Source organism: Nylanderia fulva, unplaced genomic scaffold (assembly GCF_048542155.1).
Source record: "Nylanderia fulva isolate GAGA-0341 unplaced genomic scaffold, ASM4854215v1 Scaffold23, whole genome shotgun sequence".
NCBI classification, from domain to species: Eukaryota; Metazoa; Arthropoda; class Insecta; order Hymenoptera; family Formicidae; genus Nylanderia; species Nylanderia fulva.
The window spans coordinates 3,248,680-3,265,712 of record NW_028190293.1 but is presented as its reverse complement, the minus strand read 5'-3'; the positions used below and the strand labels follow the sequence as shown (position 1 = coordinate 3,265,712).

At 37.0% G+C, this 17,033-nt stretch overlaps 2 protein-coding genes across 5 annotated transcripts in view; both read right to left on the bottom strand.

Moving 5' to 3' along the window:
* Lmpt (four and a half LIM domains protein limpet) overlaps nucleotides 1-17,033 on the bottom strand; it is a 107,091-nt gene that overhangs the window by 66,415 nt on the left and 23,643 nt on the right. For 3 of the 4 annotated variants that reach the window (XM_029303301.2, XM_029303306.2, XM_029303312.2), the window contains exon 2: nucleotides 2,437-2,522. In XM_029303301.2, coding sequence (XP_029159134.1) covers nucleotides 2,437-2,522 — 86 coding nt within the window. Of the gene's footprint in view, nucleotides 1-2,436; nucleotides 2,523-17,033 lie in introns of those variants that run through there. The other variant, XM_029303274.2, reaches the window with a different exon arrangement.
* LOC146723138 (uncharacterized) lies at nucleotides 7,659-11,206 on the bottom strand. Its single transcript, XM_085483142.1, has one exon. The coding sequence runs from the start codon at nucleotides 10,044-10,046 to the stop codon at nucleotides 7,725-7,727; it is 2,322 nt and encodes a 773-aa protein (XP_085339268.1). The 5' UTR covers nucleotides 10,047-11,206; the 3' UTR covers nucleotides 7,659-7,724.

The following is a 17,033-nucleotide window of genomic DNA, read 5'->3' as shown; positions in this document are numbered from 1 at the left end:
ATATTGATTCTTTTGAAAGCATCTAGTCTTAATTGAGACTTTTCCTATAACGCATAAAATATGCTCGCGTATTAGAACGCATTTTAAATTACGACGTCTTGACAGAATCGTGGAATTAGCTGCCGCATTTGCGTTTGATCGGACTTGATACGCCATAAATCTATAAATATCAGCTCATAGTTATATTTGAGAGAAGGCGATGATTATCGATACTCTAAACTCACAGAACCAGAGTTATATACTAGATCTGTGTAGGAGCTTTATTTCGAATCGGTACAGCGGCCGTAAATCAATCAAATTTTATGTTGCAAACACAGATCGCACTAAAGAGGACACTCGTAATTTTACGCATGCATAATAAACGACAGTTTGAGATACATGCAAAGAAATTCTGTCTATACATAACTTTATTATTGGTATTCATTCGCATAAAATCTGTTACTTGTTTTAGGACGCGACAACGATGAATTATTTGCATATCACTATGATTTACGTATCCCTAACGTACAATAACAAAATAGCAAACGTAAAAAGAATCCTTGATAAATGTGATGTTATACTTTAAAGTGCAACAATATATATATATCATATGATTTCGTTCACAATAAATAATAAATATTTTTTAACATCAAATAATTAATAGAAAATAAATGGAAAGTCCAATTAGACCTGAACGCAGCAAGTAGTGCGTAATGAAACTGACATTTAGCATATATAAAATTGTAATAATGCTAATAGCATCAATTTTACGTATATTAAATAGTTTCATTACGCATCATTTATCGTCCAAGCTCTAATTGGCCTTTCCTGTTATCTTTTGATATTTTAGAAAAAATTCAAAAATTTTAAATTGTGACAAGAAATAAATATATATATATATTTTTTCTTTATAACTATTTATAGGTGCATTTATCCTATCATATTTACGCAATCTTCGAGATGCACATGGGTTTATTTCGCGGCGATTACCGGAGAAAATAATCACGAACGATTTGTACGAGCCAGCGATTCATGTAACGGTTGCTTACTCTAAGTTGATCGGCAGTTATATTAATCATTCGAGGCCAAAACGCGAAGAAGATAGACGTTTCCAAAAGAGTATGACGCCGCCCGTAATAAATGTCAACGATTTATTTTTACAACGCGCGTTCCGTCGTATTACGACTTCGGAGATAATCGCACGCTCATGTTTCTCGCTTATATTCAGGGATCTGTTGTTTTTTTCACCTCTAACGAGACTAATTTCCAACAAACATTGGAAATGATGTGTCGAGGATACAGCGGCAACGATTCGTCATCGATTTTATGTTCTGACCGAACGCGTGTATTCGTTCTTTTTCCACTTCGAGTGACATTAATTTCCGTAATAAACAATTCTGATTATAAATTCTTAGAAACTCTCTTTGTCAGATACTAAAGAGAATAATATTAAAGTACTAAAGAAAGCTTCATAATTCTATAGTCGTAAAATAGAATTTATATTTTAGCATGGATTTATGTCTTCGTGTTAAACATTCAATTGTATTAATCGAACTTTTGTTCTACTCCCATTCGTGATTTTCCACGAAAAAATAAACATTTTGTATTAAATTCTGGACATGAATTTTTCATAGATTTAAATGCACTTTAGACGCAATAAACGATTATTTATTGAATATCTAATAATTAAATATATATATTTAATTATACTTTGATATTAATTTAACAAGAAATAATTTTATTTTTCTCAGATGTCAGATCATTATAAAAATTAGAATAATTATCTTCTGTTTGTTATATAAAATAAAAATAATATTTCCGATACTTATTCACCTTAGGTTAAAATGATGTGAGCGATAAGAAGATATATAATTATTTTTCACGAGTCTGTATTTTTTCCAATTATTTTCCAATCACAATTGCCCCGGCGCATGATACTCGTGCTATCTCCTTAGGCGGAATATAACTGTGAATCCATCTCCATGCCATAAATGTATTACATGACGCGATGCGCGGGCCCGCCTTTCTCCTTGCAGCAAAGAGATGCTGGAAGGCGGCCTCGCCTCCGTCCTCTGAAGCCCCGGACAATTAATTCGCTATTACCGCATTGCTGGACCGTAAGTCACGAAGGGTAATTACTGAGTGGTAATTTTATCGCTGCTGAGTTACGCTACCGGAGTAATGAATACGGTCTTCGAGACCTAACAATTTCAGCATGTGATCCGATATAATCCGACCTCACGATCCGATCGATACTAATTTTCAACTTTGTTTCTGTCTCTGTCCACTACTCCCGCGAATAACAAAATTATATACTTGCACGGATAACGTCGGAACGCTTAATCGCAGGAGATTTATTTCCGTTTGAAATAATGCAATTTCGATGATTGCATATAAGGTATCAATCTTTCATCTTACTTTCATGTCTCGACATTTATATCATTAAAAAAGACTCACCTCCAAATGTGCGGTGAAAATCCGGGACATATTTCTCCGCACTGCAGACAAGGTTGCCCTTCTTCTATGTCTGTGATGAGAGCGCCCTGAAAAGTAAATAAATTTTAATAATCATTTTAATCATAAGTAATACATCTAGTTTTCGAATCATCCTTTATAATTCTTTCATATTTTTTTATTTTTAAATTTAGCTTTCGTCAATTAAGTGTGCCGAGAAATACTGACTAAACGCATCCAGAGAGAATAACTTGAAATGTTGCTTTAATTTATTCTAAAACCACAGAAGACGGATTATATATATTGGCTAGAAGTAAAATAAGCTAAATATGCACAAAAATTATCTAAATGATTTTCTTTATAAAATTAATAATAAAAACATATCAAAAGTAATAATAAATAATGGATACTGAAAATCATCTTCAGCATAAGCCAAGATGAAAAATATTAGCAATTAAATACACTGTATTAAACATATTAAATGGAAGAATATTCATTGGAAAAATCGATTCAAAATATGCGAAAAAAAAGAAAAGAATGGATCGTTTAGAACATTATTTTTTCTTCATTATTTTTCAAATATTATTAACTAAAGTAATCTTATTCTAATATTTAATTGTAAAGAGGAAAATTTAGATTGTTAAATATTGAGAGCCAAAAGCGAGATATTAATACTTTAATAATATTATAATTCGCGAGTTATATTTTTCGTTGTGATGAAGAGAGGCAACGAAAAAGTACATCGTTTTGTACATGCCTACATGTTCACTCGTTGGCACGTGCGAACGAGGACAAGGTCCCGGCGAGACGATGAGCCACGTGTAATTGGGAAAAGTTTTTAATTGCGCGAGCCTTGTTATGTCACGATACATCGTCGTGTTTGTCTCGTTCGTAAACGGACGATGAACCGCTAATGAGCACACGTCGCTAATAGCCCGCAATAATAATCGTTTCGTTGATGTGTCTGACACGAAACACATGTTAACTGCAATTTAATAAGCTAATCGAACATGGTTCAAAATAATATTTATATAAAATCTCTTAATATACATGCATACATATGTATGCGTGTTATATAATCCTCTTTATAGTGTTTAATATAATAATAAAGCCAAAAAATATTCTCTTTCTCTAGTTTCATTTTATTCAATTTTGATCAGTTGAGCGTTTTTCTAGAGTTCTGTCCTTAATTTATAGGGGACCTGAAAAATTACTTTATGACATAAAGTAATAAGTTTAACTAGTTTTTTATATCAATTTTAATTGCGTTAAAAAATAATAAAAAGAGTAATCATAGAAAATTTGTAAAAAGACTGTCGCATCATTATCAGAAGTAAATGCTTCGTGCACAATTATTATTTATTTGCGAAAGATATTAATTAAATACATTAGGAAGTACTTTGCAGTCTGTAAGAAAGAAATTTCTCCGGGGAAGAAATATGTGACTGGCGAGTAATTAAAGAAAGATCGATGTCGATCCGCGAGGCCGTAGATCACTACTATTAAAAGAACCGCCGTACGTCTGTTTTGCGCCAGCCGGGTCTACGAACGATCCCAGTCTCTTGGTCTACAGTCACCCGTGCGTCTACGAGCTGAGAGAAGACGAGGAAGCTGCGGCGTTAGATGGGAAGAAAGCTCGAAGCCGCGCGTTGGATGCGTTCAAGAACCTTTTGGCCGGCATATATGGTCGGTTCGCCCACATGGGCCCCTCGTTGCCGGCATCATCAGCGTCGCCAAACATCGAATAGACACGTTTGGAAAAATGTGCCGATAGCCGTCAATCTGTCTCTAGATGTCCATATATAGCGATCCCGAATAACGATGCCCGTAGCCGCGTGTGCGAGCTTTGTTGTCTAATTAACATTTTTTGCTCCTGACTCATCTCGCGGTGAAGGGTTTTTTCTTCTTTATGATGTCGAGGCGGATAAAACAGACGCACGCGATAATAAAGACAAAAAAAAGGGTGCTTAATTTTGAATCTGTCGAGCGACGTATAAAGTGTGTTTGAAAATAGCTACAAACTTGAATATTTCTATTATAATTAATATGTAATTTTATGTTGAAAATATCACAAGTTGTAGCTTTACTTTGCACTTTATGTATGAAAGAGAAAGAGAGAGATTAATTATATTTCTGCACATTAAAAGACCTGTCTGTCACTCATGTCAGTCTATGCGTAACTCTCGAAATGATGAAATGATACTTTTGATTACAAGTGTTGCTCAAAAAGACAGATTACTTGTGATTAGAATTAACATACCACGAATGTCATGAAAAATTATTTTAATCATTAGTGGTTAGAAATGATTGATACTATAAATGTAGAATTGTAGCGAGAATGCAGTTTGGCAATTCTAGTTCGAGTTAACACACAGCTGTAGCTTTCGCTTGATCACTATTTTAAAGGATTAACGCAGCCGCCATTAAGACGCCAGCATGTTTGCCGTCCCATTTAGAATTTCTTATCGATTCAAACGATTGCGTTAAAGCTTGTTCTTAATTTAATAATATGTATATATAGTTAAAATTACTATATATATTATTATTATTTTTTGCATACACATATATATTTTCAATCGATAATTAATATCTCTAAATTCATAGAGGCAAATCATTCTTGGAAGATTGATAGAAGAGGTCGCGAAAACACTTCCCTCTTAATGATCCGATCATTCGATTATCCCGCGGACAAAGACCGCGTTCTTAACGCGGTGACTCGTTTAAGCAGAGATGTTATCCGTAACGACGTGTCCTACGCGTAAATACTGGCCATTCAGCTCGTAGGCGGTTCACTGACATTTGCATGACGCGTTAACCAATAGACAAGGCGATTGCGAAAGCCTGTTGAAAACCTGTGCACGCGGCAAACCCGATGACAAATTGATAAGTATTCTCCCCGTCTTCGTTGTTGGAAAATCGCTCGGTTTGCTTCACGAAACGAAATCGAATTACGCAATCGAATTGATTATCTTCAATTTCCTTAATCACAACTCTGCATACTTCATATATTTTTTTAACTATTTATATTTAATTATTTCTTTATAGAAAAAAATATTTTTTGTAATAAATAGATATTTAGTAAATTCGCGAATTTTAAATAAATGATAAATTATTATTTTCTTCATCACACATTATAACATAAGAAAGAGTTCTTTCTTACTCTTCGAATTTTTATGTTTTTGATTGCCTTTTGTAAATTACACAATCTCGATGCTAAATAATTTTTATTTTTGTTGAATTAATTACTGATAAATTTACTTACTAGTGCAATAGTGTAATGCGATAAAACAAATTTTACGAAATTTTACAATTAAAGTCCAAACGAGTCATTACGTCATTGCCATTTAAAGGATTAGCAACGGTGGCGGTTGGGCTACCGGTATTTAGCTTTCACTTAATCGGATTGAACTGCGGTGAAGCGTAATTTGTGCGCTCCGGGGACGTAAATAGGCGTGGATGATAAATGGAGATTATAAATTGCTTGTTCTGGATGAGTCTAAAATGATTACGAAGTTTGTTAAGAAACTTGAACGCCGTTCGGATACCAATAAAGTTGCATTCAATCTATCCTGTTCAATCTCGAAAAAAAATCACTGTTTACAAATCGCATGGCACGTGTTTATGATTATAAAGCAAATAAAGATTTAAATAATGTTAGAGTGCAATAATAAATTAAAAAATCGAATTAATACGTGAAAATAAAAACAAGAAGTAAAATAAGATAATGCACTGTATTTTATGCATTTATATAGAATTTATATGGTTTCTAAAATAATTTTGCGTTATAAAGGGGAATGCAAAGTGAAATATAACGCGTTGCAAAGGTTGGAGAATAAAATTGAAGAGACCGATTATTTAGGAGAATTTTTTAATAAAATTCTGCTGTGTATACAATTCGCTGTTGCGTTTATCTTCACGCAAATTACGAAACTTATCATCTCCAATCATAGCCACTTAATTTTAAGGTACCGCGCTCTCTCGACCGTAAAACGGCCATCGTCAGATTCCAGGTAAATTGCAATTTTAGTGCACGAGGTCGTGCAATATTGCGCAAAGTTTCCATGGCTACTCGGTCGCTCGTATTCGATCGAAAGGTAACAATGCCGATCCTTGCTCGCTATAGAAAATTATTGATAAACAAGCAAATGAAATGCATATGAATCGCAAGCCAATCAGTTGAACATACATGTTATCGCTTAAATGGTATTGCACAAACACTTGAATATTCTCCCCTCGAGAAAATTCATACTAGATGCAATGACTATTTAATAAATACTGAATTTTATTCTTACTTCTGTGACAATCAATTAAAGTGCTATATATTAAAGTCAATTAAGGTGCTATATTTTTTTAATAAGATAATTATAATTTTGAATTATTATATATATAGATTTAAATTAAAAGTAAACCTTTCTCTTTTTTAGTTCAACAATATTTGCACGCTTAAAATCTTGTGTATAATACTCAAGTATTAAATGGTAATTCCTACCAATTATACTTATTAGCTATTAAGAACTAATAGTAATACATTTTTATAATCTACTTAAGATAATATTTAATTATATATCTTAATATTTTTTTTTAATCTTTCCTATGTTCTCATATAAATGCGAGTTCTAAAAAAATGTATAATCCTATTCTATCTCCAATACTTATGTATCAAAATATATATCAATATTTTATTTTTCAGTTATAAATTATAAAGAAGTTAGTAACTATAATTTTATAATTTTTAATTATAATAATTTCATAATTTTGATTTTTTTTTGTTTTAATACATTCCTGTCATCTTCCTAAATCCACCAATCACTGATACATTTGCTATACAAGATAAGGGCAAAAAGGAGAATCCTCACAGTGACCACACGCGACATCTCACACAATTGATATCTCCATACAGACTTGAAATAAATTCGCTCGAATCGGATATCAAGAACGGTGGAAAATGGACGCAATCGCCTCGATTGCTCCTACGACGAAGTTTGAAAGCATGAGAGAGCCGAACACTCTTTCACGGGAATGATCCTCGACAATAAACGTCGTTATCGTTTTCAAGCACTGTCATCTATCTTTCTTATCTCCTCCAGCGATTTATGAAAATTGCCTCGCGCCTCTGAACCATAAAGGACCGATCGAACGCAATTGACTCATGAAAGTGCCATACCCCTTCGCGATAATTCCAGATCGTTCTCGAGGGTGTCGCGTTGCCGGCATCGCCGTCCCCTCGAGTCCTCCGCCAACGATTCTCCTCCTCTTGGTCCTCGTCGCTGTCCTCGTTGTCATTGTATCTTCTACGTCTCGCCACGCATATCTCCTGGACTAGGACGACGTCGGCGGCGAACTCTCTCCGTCACGCCGCCAGGATCCTCCGAGGATTGGATCCTGATGATCGTGGCGCCGTTACGCTCGCGAGTCTCGAAACGATCCTCTTCAGGATCATCGTTTGCGGATGCCTCGATCGCGGTGCTCAACTTGCTGTGGTTTTGCAGATATTTGGCGGAAAACGCCCGGTTGCTCTCGTGCCAGGATTTGGGGCAAAAGTTTTTGAACTCCTTGACGTTATCCTCCGGATCGTCCTTCTTTGGTGGCGTCAACGGTTTTGAGTGTCTGTCTGATTTTCTCGTCTCGCGATCTCTGTTTCTCAAAGACGTGCGTTTCTTCGAGGAAGCGTCGCGTTCCTTAAAGGAACTCGTTCGAACGACTGCTTCGGTATCTTCTTCCTTGAAAGAATTCGAAGCGCGTAACTCGTCATCTTGTTGCGTCTTGAAGGATACCTTGCCGAATTCGATGTAGCGATCGTTTGCGGTCTTCCGGTCGATATCGTTCTCGTAAGCGTGATAAGAGGTTTGTCCAAATTCTTCGTCATCATTCCTGAAAGTGTTCTTCCTCTCTGAGTCCTCACTCTCGCGGTCCTTGTAAGAATTCTTGCCAAACTCAACGTTCTTTTCCTTGAATACATTTTTCTTCTCAGAGTCCTTGCTTGGATTTTTAAACGAGTTGTTCCTGTTCAAATCATCATCAAAATTCCTCAGGATAACTTTACTGACACCACTTATGTGTGCTTTAGAAGATATTTTTCTGTCCGTACCATCGTGCTGAGTTTTGAGAAAAGTTTGACCAAACTCTTGCACTTTATAGACACCTTTTCTCTCTGCGTCTATGTTTTGATCTTTGAAGGAATTCTTGTGAGGTAAGTCTTCTTGGTCTTTGCCAAAGTATCTGATGGAAGTGTCGTGTTGTCTATTCAAAATATGGTTTTTATACACATCGTTATCTTGATCCTTAAATGATGTTTTTCTAATTAAGCTAGACTCGTCACGGTCCTTAGTGATCGCCTTCTTGGATTCCATTCTAAAAGAATTTTTCTTGACTATCGGTTCTTGATCGAATTCCTTTAAAGATTCCTTCCTAACTAGATTCGACTCCCTGGGCGAATTTCGTCTTGGCGACCCTCTGTCCAGGTCCCTTCTTGGCTCAAGATGAACTCGGTCGTATCTCTGTATCCTTACGTCGAAGTCCTCCGGCGAACCTTCGTAAGTGTAACTTCTCCTCTTCGAACTATCTCTCGATCGAGTCTCCTCGTCCTCTTTCGATTTCCTACGATCATTTCTTTCGGTATAAGTGTCGCTTCTTTTTCGGAAAGTGTCGTCTCCTCGTTCGCGATCTTCGTTCTGCCTCTCGATGCTCTTCGATCTTCGATCGGATTTTCCGTCCAATTTATATTCGCTCGATCTGCGTTCGTCTTCGCGATCATCCTTCAGCTTCCTATTTCGATCGTTAGATCGATTATCGTGCGAATGATCGACGATCGGCGATTGCAGATCACTCCTACTGCTGCTTTTCGCTCTATCATACGTTTCCTTGTCAGGACTGACTTCAGATCTCTGCTCTCTTCTGGATCGCAATTTGTTCTCCTCTCGCGATTTCAATCGCTCGATCATCGCCTGGATCCTGCGATCCGGCGACTGACTGCCATCGGTGGCTAAACTCTCAATCTCCTTAAGCAGAATATCCCTCTCGTCGACGAGCTGCACGCTGTCATTATTGCTATCGTTGTTTCTGCTAATCTTGCACATCTTCCCTCGATTCCTCGACTCGACGTTTTCCTCCCAGCCTTCTTTCCTCCTCGATCTATGAGTGCCATTGAGCTCTCGCTCGACGGACTCGCCTTTCTGTCGATTATTCTCTCTTGGCAAAGATCCTACGTATCCTTCGTCCCGGTACTCCAAACGATCTTGAGTTTTATCCAAGAATTTCGCACTCACGGGTTCGCTTCGAAACTTTCCATTCGTCAGTTGCGTGTCCTCGAGATCCTGTCTTTTTAATCTTCTCGCGTCATCCTTCATGTCCCAGGATCCAAAGTGCTCTCTGCTCTTTTTGTACAACAGGTCGGCTTCCTCCATCTCTTCCTGGTTATATTCTCGTCCGTTCCGCTCTGTCTTGCTGTCGTGCTGCTTCGACATACCGAAATGATAACGGTTGCCGCGCCCGCCATTCTTGCACGATCGGCCGGAGTGCTCTTCCGGTTCGCTTCGATGAAAATGCTCCTTGGCGAACGAGGCAGTCCTCGGCGGGTCCTTTACCGTCGAAGGACCGCGTAGGCGTGACGTCATCTTTGCGAGAAACGGAATTTCGAAGACGAAGATATATATATCGCGAGTGTGTGTATATTATATATGTAGTATGCAAAGTAGTTTCTTGATGTCTTGATTGATATACGGTAATTGGTGTCATCAAGAAGTAGCGGTTAGTGTAGCAATAGGTGTTTTATTGGAACAAATAATTTATACAAAATTGAATTCAATCTTCCTCACGATGAGAACGATATCGTTACTTCTTCTCGCGATACAATATCTTCAGACTTGAAAGAGAAACGTAGGAGAGCTGAGACACGCACGGTTAAGTGTACGAGCACTAACCTATTATTATTCGCATACATCGAACCAGCCCAACGGCTACCGTCGATCCCGATCGATCCCTGATCCTCCGTCATTCACCGTGCATATGTATTTGTAATTCGCGCGATCGACGTCAGTACACGAGCACTGCTTTAAATTTCACTGGGATTTTTTTGAAAATCAACACTGCAGAAATATCTAGATCGATTGAGAATATAAAATGTATCGTATCATCTTGAAGTATATCTTTTTACTAACAATCTTACACGGGTAGCGAGAGTTTTTCTCAATAGAAGAAAAGGTATGCGAGTGTTCTGATGCAATAGATATGTTTTTATAGGTTTAAGTTTAGCAATGATAAAAATGAGTCACTGATGAATTTTTTCCTGGTTGACAAAATAATCCTTCAAAGATTTAAAAATTAATCGCTTTATTATTCGACCGAAAGCGATTTATACAGATCTTTGCGGTTTCTCCAATCGCAGTCCGGTATTTCTTTCGAATCACTGTAATCAGAGCGTCACGTCAAGATAAACAAACACAACATAGACGATAATTGCAACTGAATGATTGCACGTCGACGGAATCCCTGCTCTGTCTCGTCACGCAAAGGCACAACTTCTGAAGCTCACGATCATCTCGTTTCGTGTCAGGAATCCTCTCTTCTTGAACGTTTCAAGAGAAAGAGAGAAGATGATCCTCCGAAACTTGTAGGAGTACGAGAAGGCCTCTTTTCTCGTGGTGACTGCTTCTCGGCGAGAAGCCAGCCGGCTTCGGGACAGTCCGACGACGACGACGACGACGACGACGAGCGCGCGGAGCAGACGACCCTGAAAGTCGTCTGTGGACTTTCACGAACGCGAGCACTTTGCTGGTCCGAGTCACCACGAGAGTGTGCACCAGAGGAGAGAGAGCGTGTTCCTCCCGCTCTACCGTCCCTATCCTGCCGGTATATCTCCCTTCCTTCACGATGTATCCTCTCCCTCCCCCCCTTCTCTCCCTCTTATTGCGTATCGTCCCCCCTTTTCGTCCTCTTTCGTGCCGTCACCGGCTCCTTTGCCTCCACGGTCCTGCGATCCTCCCTGGAGGTGAGGCGAGGTACGACTCTCCATTTTCCCGTTAATCCGATGGACCGCGAATGCTTTGGGCAGCCACAAGATATGTCAAGCACGTAAAGCTTAACGTCATTCAAATTACACCTAAAGCTCTACAGCGGAACTTGCGTTCTTCAAAAATATTTGCTAATTAAGAAAATTATTTAAGTATTATAATATGAATAATATTTTTTCAATATTTCTTCTTGAAAGTTGTTAGTTTTTGAATAATTTTTTTTAATACATTTAATATATGACAAATTGCGTGACGCGTAAAGAAAATGTAATATTAATTTAGATGAATTCGCTCCAGAACATTGGGACAAATGGCAGAAAAATATTCTTTAAGTTCACCTGAAGCTCTAGAGAGAACTTGCGTTCTTCAAAAATATTTGCTAATTGAGAAAATTATTTAAGTAATATGAATAATATTTTTTCAATATTTCTTCTTGAAAGTTGTTAGTTTTTGAATAATTTTTTTTAATACATTTAATATATGACAAATTGCATGACGCGTAAAGAAAATGTGATATTAATTTAGATGAATTCGCTCCAAAACATTGGGACAAATGGCAGAAAAATATTCTTTAAGTTCACCTGAAGCTCTAGAGAGAACTTGCGTTCTTCAAAAATATTTGCTAATTGAGAAAATTATTTAAGTAATATGAATAATATTTTTTCAATATTTCTTCTAGAAAGTTGTTAGTTTTTGAATAATTTTTAAAAATAAATTTAATATATGACAAATATTGCGTGACACATAAAGAGAGTGTGATATTAATTTAGATGAATTCGCTAATACTGGGACTAATGGCAGAAAAATATTTCTGTCAACATCGTTATGATAACTAGCACGGAAAGTAAATGGCGATACATTTTTTTGGATAATGGTGACAGAATGAGAGCGGAAGCTCGTCTTTCACTTTCGAGGCGTCGCCGCGGAAATTAATGACACACTTCGAGAACGTGAAAGGAAAGCTAAATTCAAAAATATATAAAAAAATATGTCTCTTGGAATTTTCTCTCTATACACATTATGAAATTCTACAAGTTCGAAATTGTCCGGATTATACCTACACCTTGTTAAAACTTTCCTTTCAAATTTTCATTTACAATATTCAACTTTTGATATTAAAAGTTCAGAAATTTGACTAAGAAATTCCTAGGAATTACGCCGAGGATTAGCAAATTCCTAGAAATTAATAAATTCCTAGAGATATTGATAGGCCACAGTAATGAATCAAAAAAGCCTTAACGTTCGAGCATGCCATAAAGTGACTCTTCTCATGCGTATTGCTTGTGGAAACGCAGCTCGCGCATAAAACTCGGAATATTCAGGCGGAGGCGGACATTTGCGGATATTCTTACAAGAACTTCGGGAATGTCGTCGGCGCTAAAGACGCCGCTGACTCCGGCGGTTCGCGGCTTAATGAGACCTTAGCAATCCCTTAATGGGTCCGACTGAGTAAAAAAAAAGACTAATACCCCGCGAGAACGTTACTTAGCGCGTGTTTATGTTCGCGCCGAGAAAAGTCAGGCGACAAAATCGCTAACGGAGAGAAAAGAAACGAGAAAGAAGAGTAAATTTAGGGAGGAAAGAAGATGCATTCTTCTGTATGATATATAAAATTGCGTTTCCCTTTTATCTCGCAGAAAGTTACGAGAGATTCGATGAAACTGCATGCTGACACGGATATCGCGATATGCCAGAAATGGAAAGTTGAAGTTACCACCGATCATCGGCAGGGCCGTTTTAAGAACACTTTGGTCCTCGGTGTATTTCGAATTATATATATAAATTGTGTATATAATATAAATGCAAAAGAGCGTGGAATATAATGACATATATATTATATAGATTTTCGTAGCAAAAATAGTAAGGTTTTCAACTATGAGTAAGAGGTTTATATTTAGTATATATAGACATAGTAAAATTGTTAAAACGTCGCAAAAATTAGCATATGACAGCAACAAAGAGAAATTTATTTTTCATAAAAATAAAAAAAAAGTTAACGTGTTCCTGAAATGACAGAAGAGAGGACAAACCGGCTCGTGAATCACCGCCGAATAAATGCTGATCCATGACACGAAAACGCGATATAAAGAGAATAAAAAAAAGATATTTTCTTTGTACAATCGAGTCGTCCGTGCGAACCTAATCGCTTCTCGACCTGCGGAGCGAGAATTTTACTGCTGCATGCGTGTTTCAACACATGCACGCACGTTGCTCTTTCGACTTCGCCGAATATCCCGTACAAATTTCTTTTCGTGCATTTCGATGCGCAAAAAATAATCTCGATGTGCATAAAAAATAGATAGAATAATAATTAATAGATGCATATATAGTATATACTATTTATAGCATTTTTGTGCATAATAAAATTAATGGGACGCAACCATCCGTGAAATTTCCACGTAAACGGCATGCCATGATTTTTCCATTATACGGAAGACAATGAGAGGCCCATCGGGGGAGCGAAATATCATCGTTCTCCGTTGCGGCGTGAATAATCGCTAAATTAACTGAATCGTTGCTCGCGCGTATCAATGATTAGCTATCGCGGAATAATTTATATCGCGCGGCGGGTAATGTTTACGGCGATTAAGAGCTATTGCGGCTTGATGGCTCGCGATCGGATGCATTTCTTCGCTCCGGTGTCCGATTTTTCGAGCCCCAGCCGGAGCGCGAACGCATATACGTTATTAATCACGCGTGTCCCATAAGCGGGGCTTTCACTCTTGCGTCACAGCGCATAAAGCCAGACAATCGGTCCATGCTTCATATATCACGTCTCCCGTTTCGAGCATCACATCAGATGAGCGCAACAATGATACGATAATATCTTGATCAATTGCACGAGAGTGCGCGATCTGTATTCTCGCATAATCCAAACGTGACAATACGAGCATATCCAACAGTCGGCGAGATCCGACAATTAAAAAATTCCCGGCGTGTCGTGCTGCAATAATTATCACGGCTTTCGAGATGATTAATTTCCCGGGGTCGATGTAATTAATTTATTATCGCGCACTTCCACGAAAAGCATTCGTGCTAATAGCCGTGATCGCTCAACTTCTATTCACCCTTTCTTATCCTGCACGTGGATTCGCGCACGATTATCAAGTTTCCTCTTCAATATTGTTCTTAGTCGCGTTAGATACGAAAAATGTGCATTTTGCAGGTTTGGAAGTCTCTCGCCTTCGCGATATCTCATTTTTCATTTTTTATCCGTCCTCTCAAGAATATTCCTCCTGAAACGATCGCTCGCTCGTTTCGATCGGATGATTGAGAGCGCAATCGAATTCGAGAACTTCTCGTTTGCCAGAGAAAAGAAAAATAATAATCGAACCGAATACCGTTTCCCGTTCTGATTGTGGACATCGCCGAGTGTTGGCCTGCAATTTTACGATTGCGACCGCGAGATAGAAGGGACCTGGTTAGCCATAACTGGAGAGGACGAATCGTTTCCAGGTAACATGCGCTGGCCGTTCTATGGGTCCCAATGCACAATTAAGTTCCGCTTTGCGCTTCGTTCGTCTCTAATTGCCCGATGAATTTCCAGTCGCGCGAATCCAGTCGCGATTCTTTATTCAAGAGAACGGAAAGAAGCGAGAAAGAGAGAAGCGATGGGATTAAACCGAGAAGGAATAATCGAGTCTCAATGTCGTTTTATAGATGACGTAAATAATAAGCGGTCTCACGAGTCGAGAGAATTTTTATTCGAACGGGAAGATTAATTCCGGCGAGACTCCTACACGAAATCGTAAAATCCTCTGATTGCTCATATGTAAGCGTCATTAGCAGCCAAATTCAGGAGATATTATCATTATTATTATTATAGTATATCATTATGTACAATATATATATATATGCTTGTTCTTATTTATTGGTATAAAGTATAAAGTAATTCTATAGATTGAATTGATAAATCAAATACAAACAGAGAATGGAGAAATTGTTAAACATTTTTTCGAAAAAATGTAAAATTAAATAATTGATAAATACAGCATGAAAAAGTGATTATTTTAAAGATATGATCGTTTTTATAAAGTAATTATATAAAAGTGTATATTTATATAAAGAAATATTTCTTGATAAATTTTTTCATATTCACATTAAGGATATATATTTCATATTTCATATTATATCTTTAAGCACAGGAAGCACAATCATAATTAAATGTCATTTTAAAGATATATCGCTACCGATATCGATATTACTACACCGGATATTCGTAAAAACGTTTTTATCTGTCGAGAAACTGGCTATATTTGGGGCACAGAAAGTTAATGCAAACTGAAATCTAGAAAGTAAATGGAAAATAAAAGAAAATGTGTCGTGCAAAGAAACTTCGCAAAGAATGCAATGTGAAAATGAATTTAATATTGGCGTGTCACGGTTATCTGTTCAGATGGTGTAAGACACGTATCAAATAAGAAGCTGGCTAAGTCACTTCGTTCCGCGATACGAAGTGACATAGTAAACATGCTGGTGGTATCAAAAGCCTTGATAGAAATTGAACAAGAAGGAAGACATTTTATTCGCACGAGTGCTTGAGAAAAATTATTATTGCAGTTTAAATATAGAAACTATTTTCGATATCAGAGATTTAAATACTAATTACACGCCTTACATATCAGAGATTTATTTTGAAGCAGATACATACACTGAAAAAAATGACTAAATTAATAAATATTTATTTGAATACTCTCACAAATGAAACATTTATTTGAAATAAATAAATATTTTATTTGTTTAAAAAAGATTTTCTTATATCAAATAAATATTTTTCATATCAAATCAATATTATTAGCTTCAAATAAATAATTCATTAGGCAGTATTGAAATAAATATACTTATTTGAATTCAATAAATTTTTTTTCAGTATAGTATGCGAAAGAAAAGTTATGAGATTAAAAAAAAATTGAGTAAATAATTCGAAGGCAATAATTTCGTATTTCTCATTGAATAATGGCAGCCGGCGAGTGGCTTTCTTCGCTTAAAATCGATTTTTATAAAATCTTCGGATCCTTCCCTGCGTGTGGGTCGCGACAAGGCTCTCTCGTCTCAACGCCCCCGCGTTTTTACACGTCGAGCAGTACGGTGAAGGGAGCCCCTTACTCGCGTATCGATCTTTTCGCCCGAAATGGCAAGACCAAGGTGCACCTCGAATCAGATTGATTAGCACCTTTGACTATTCAATGCTAAGAACCGGCTCTGCCGATTCATCGGTTGCCAAAAAACTTGTCAAGTTGGAGCCGCCACAAAATCAATCTACATTTTTAGTTATTTTTTGCTGTCGATACACGTTTTCATTTCAATATATTTATATCCAGGCTTATATGTTTATGAACTTATATATTTACTTTTATGCTTGATGAAATATACATCTTTTAATTATATAATGATTACACTATTTTATCGAGACTCTTATAGAGCTAAGCCTTTATTTATTAAACAAATGTTAATGTCATTTTTTCGAAATTGTTTCCATATGATTCTCTATTTGCGAAAAAGCAGATAAATAAAAATTCTCTGATATACGCGCATCGCATCGAGGCTCTTTAAGCTTGTTTCCTTCGAGAAAGCGGATTAAAAAGAGAGCTC

Bases quoted from the DNA above. Each gene is read 5' to 3' on its own strand.
- LOC146723138 (XM_085483142.1), bottom strand. From the start codon at position 10,046: ATGACGTCACGCCTACGCGGTCCTTCGACGGTAAAGGACCCGCCGAGG.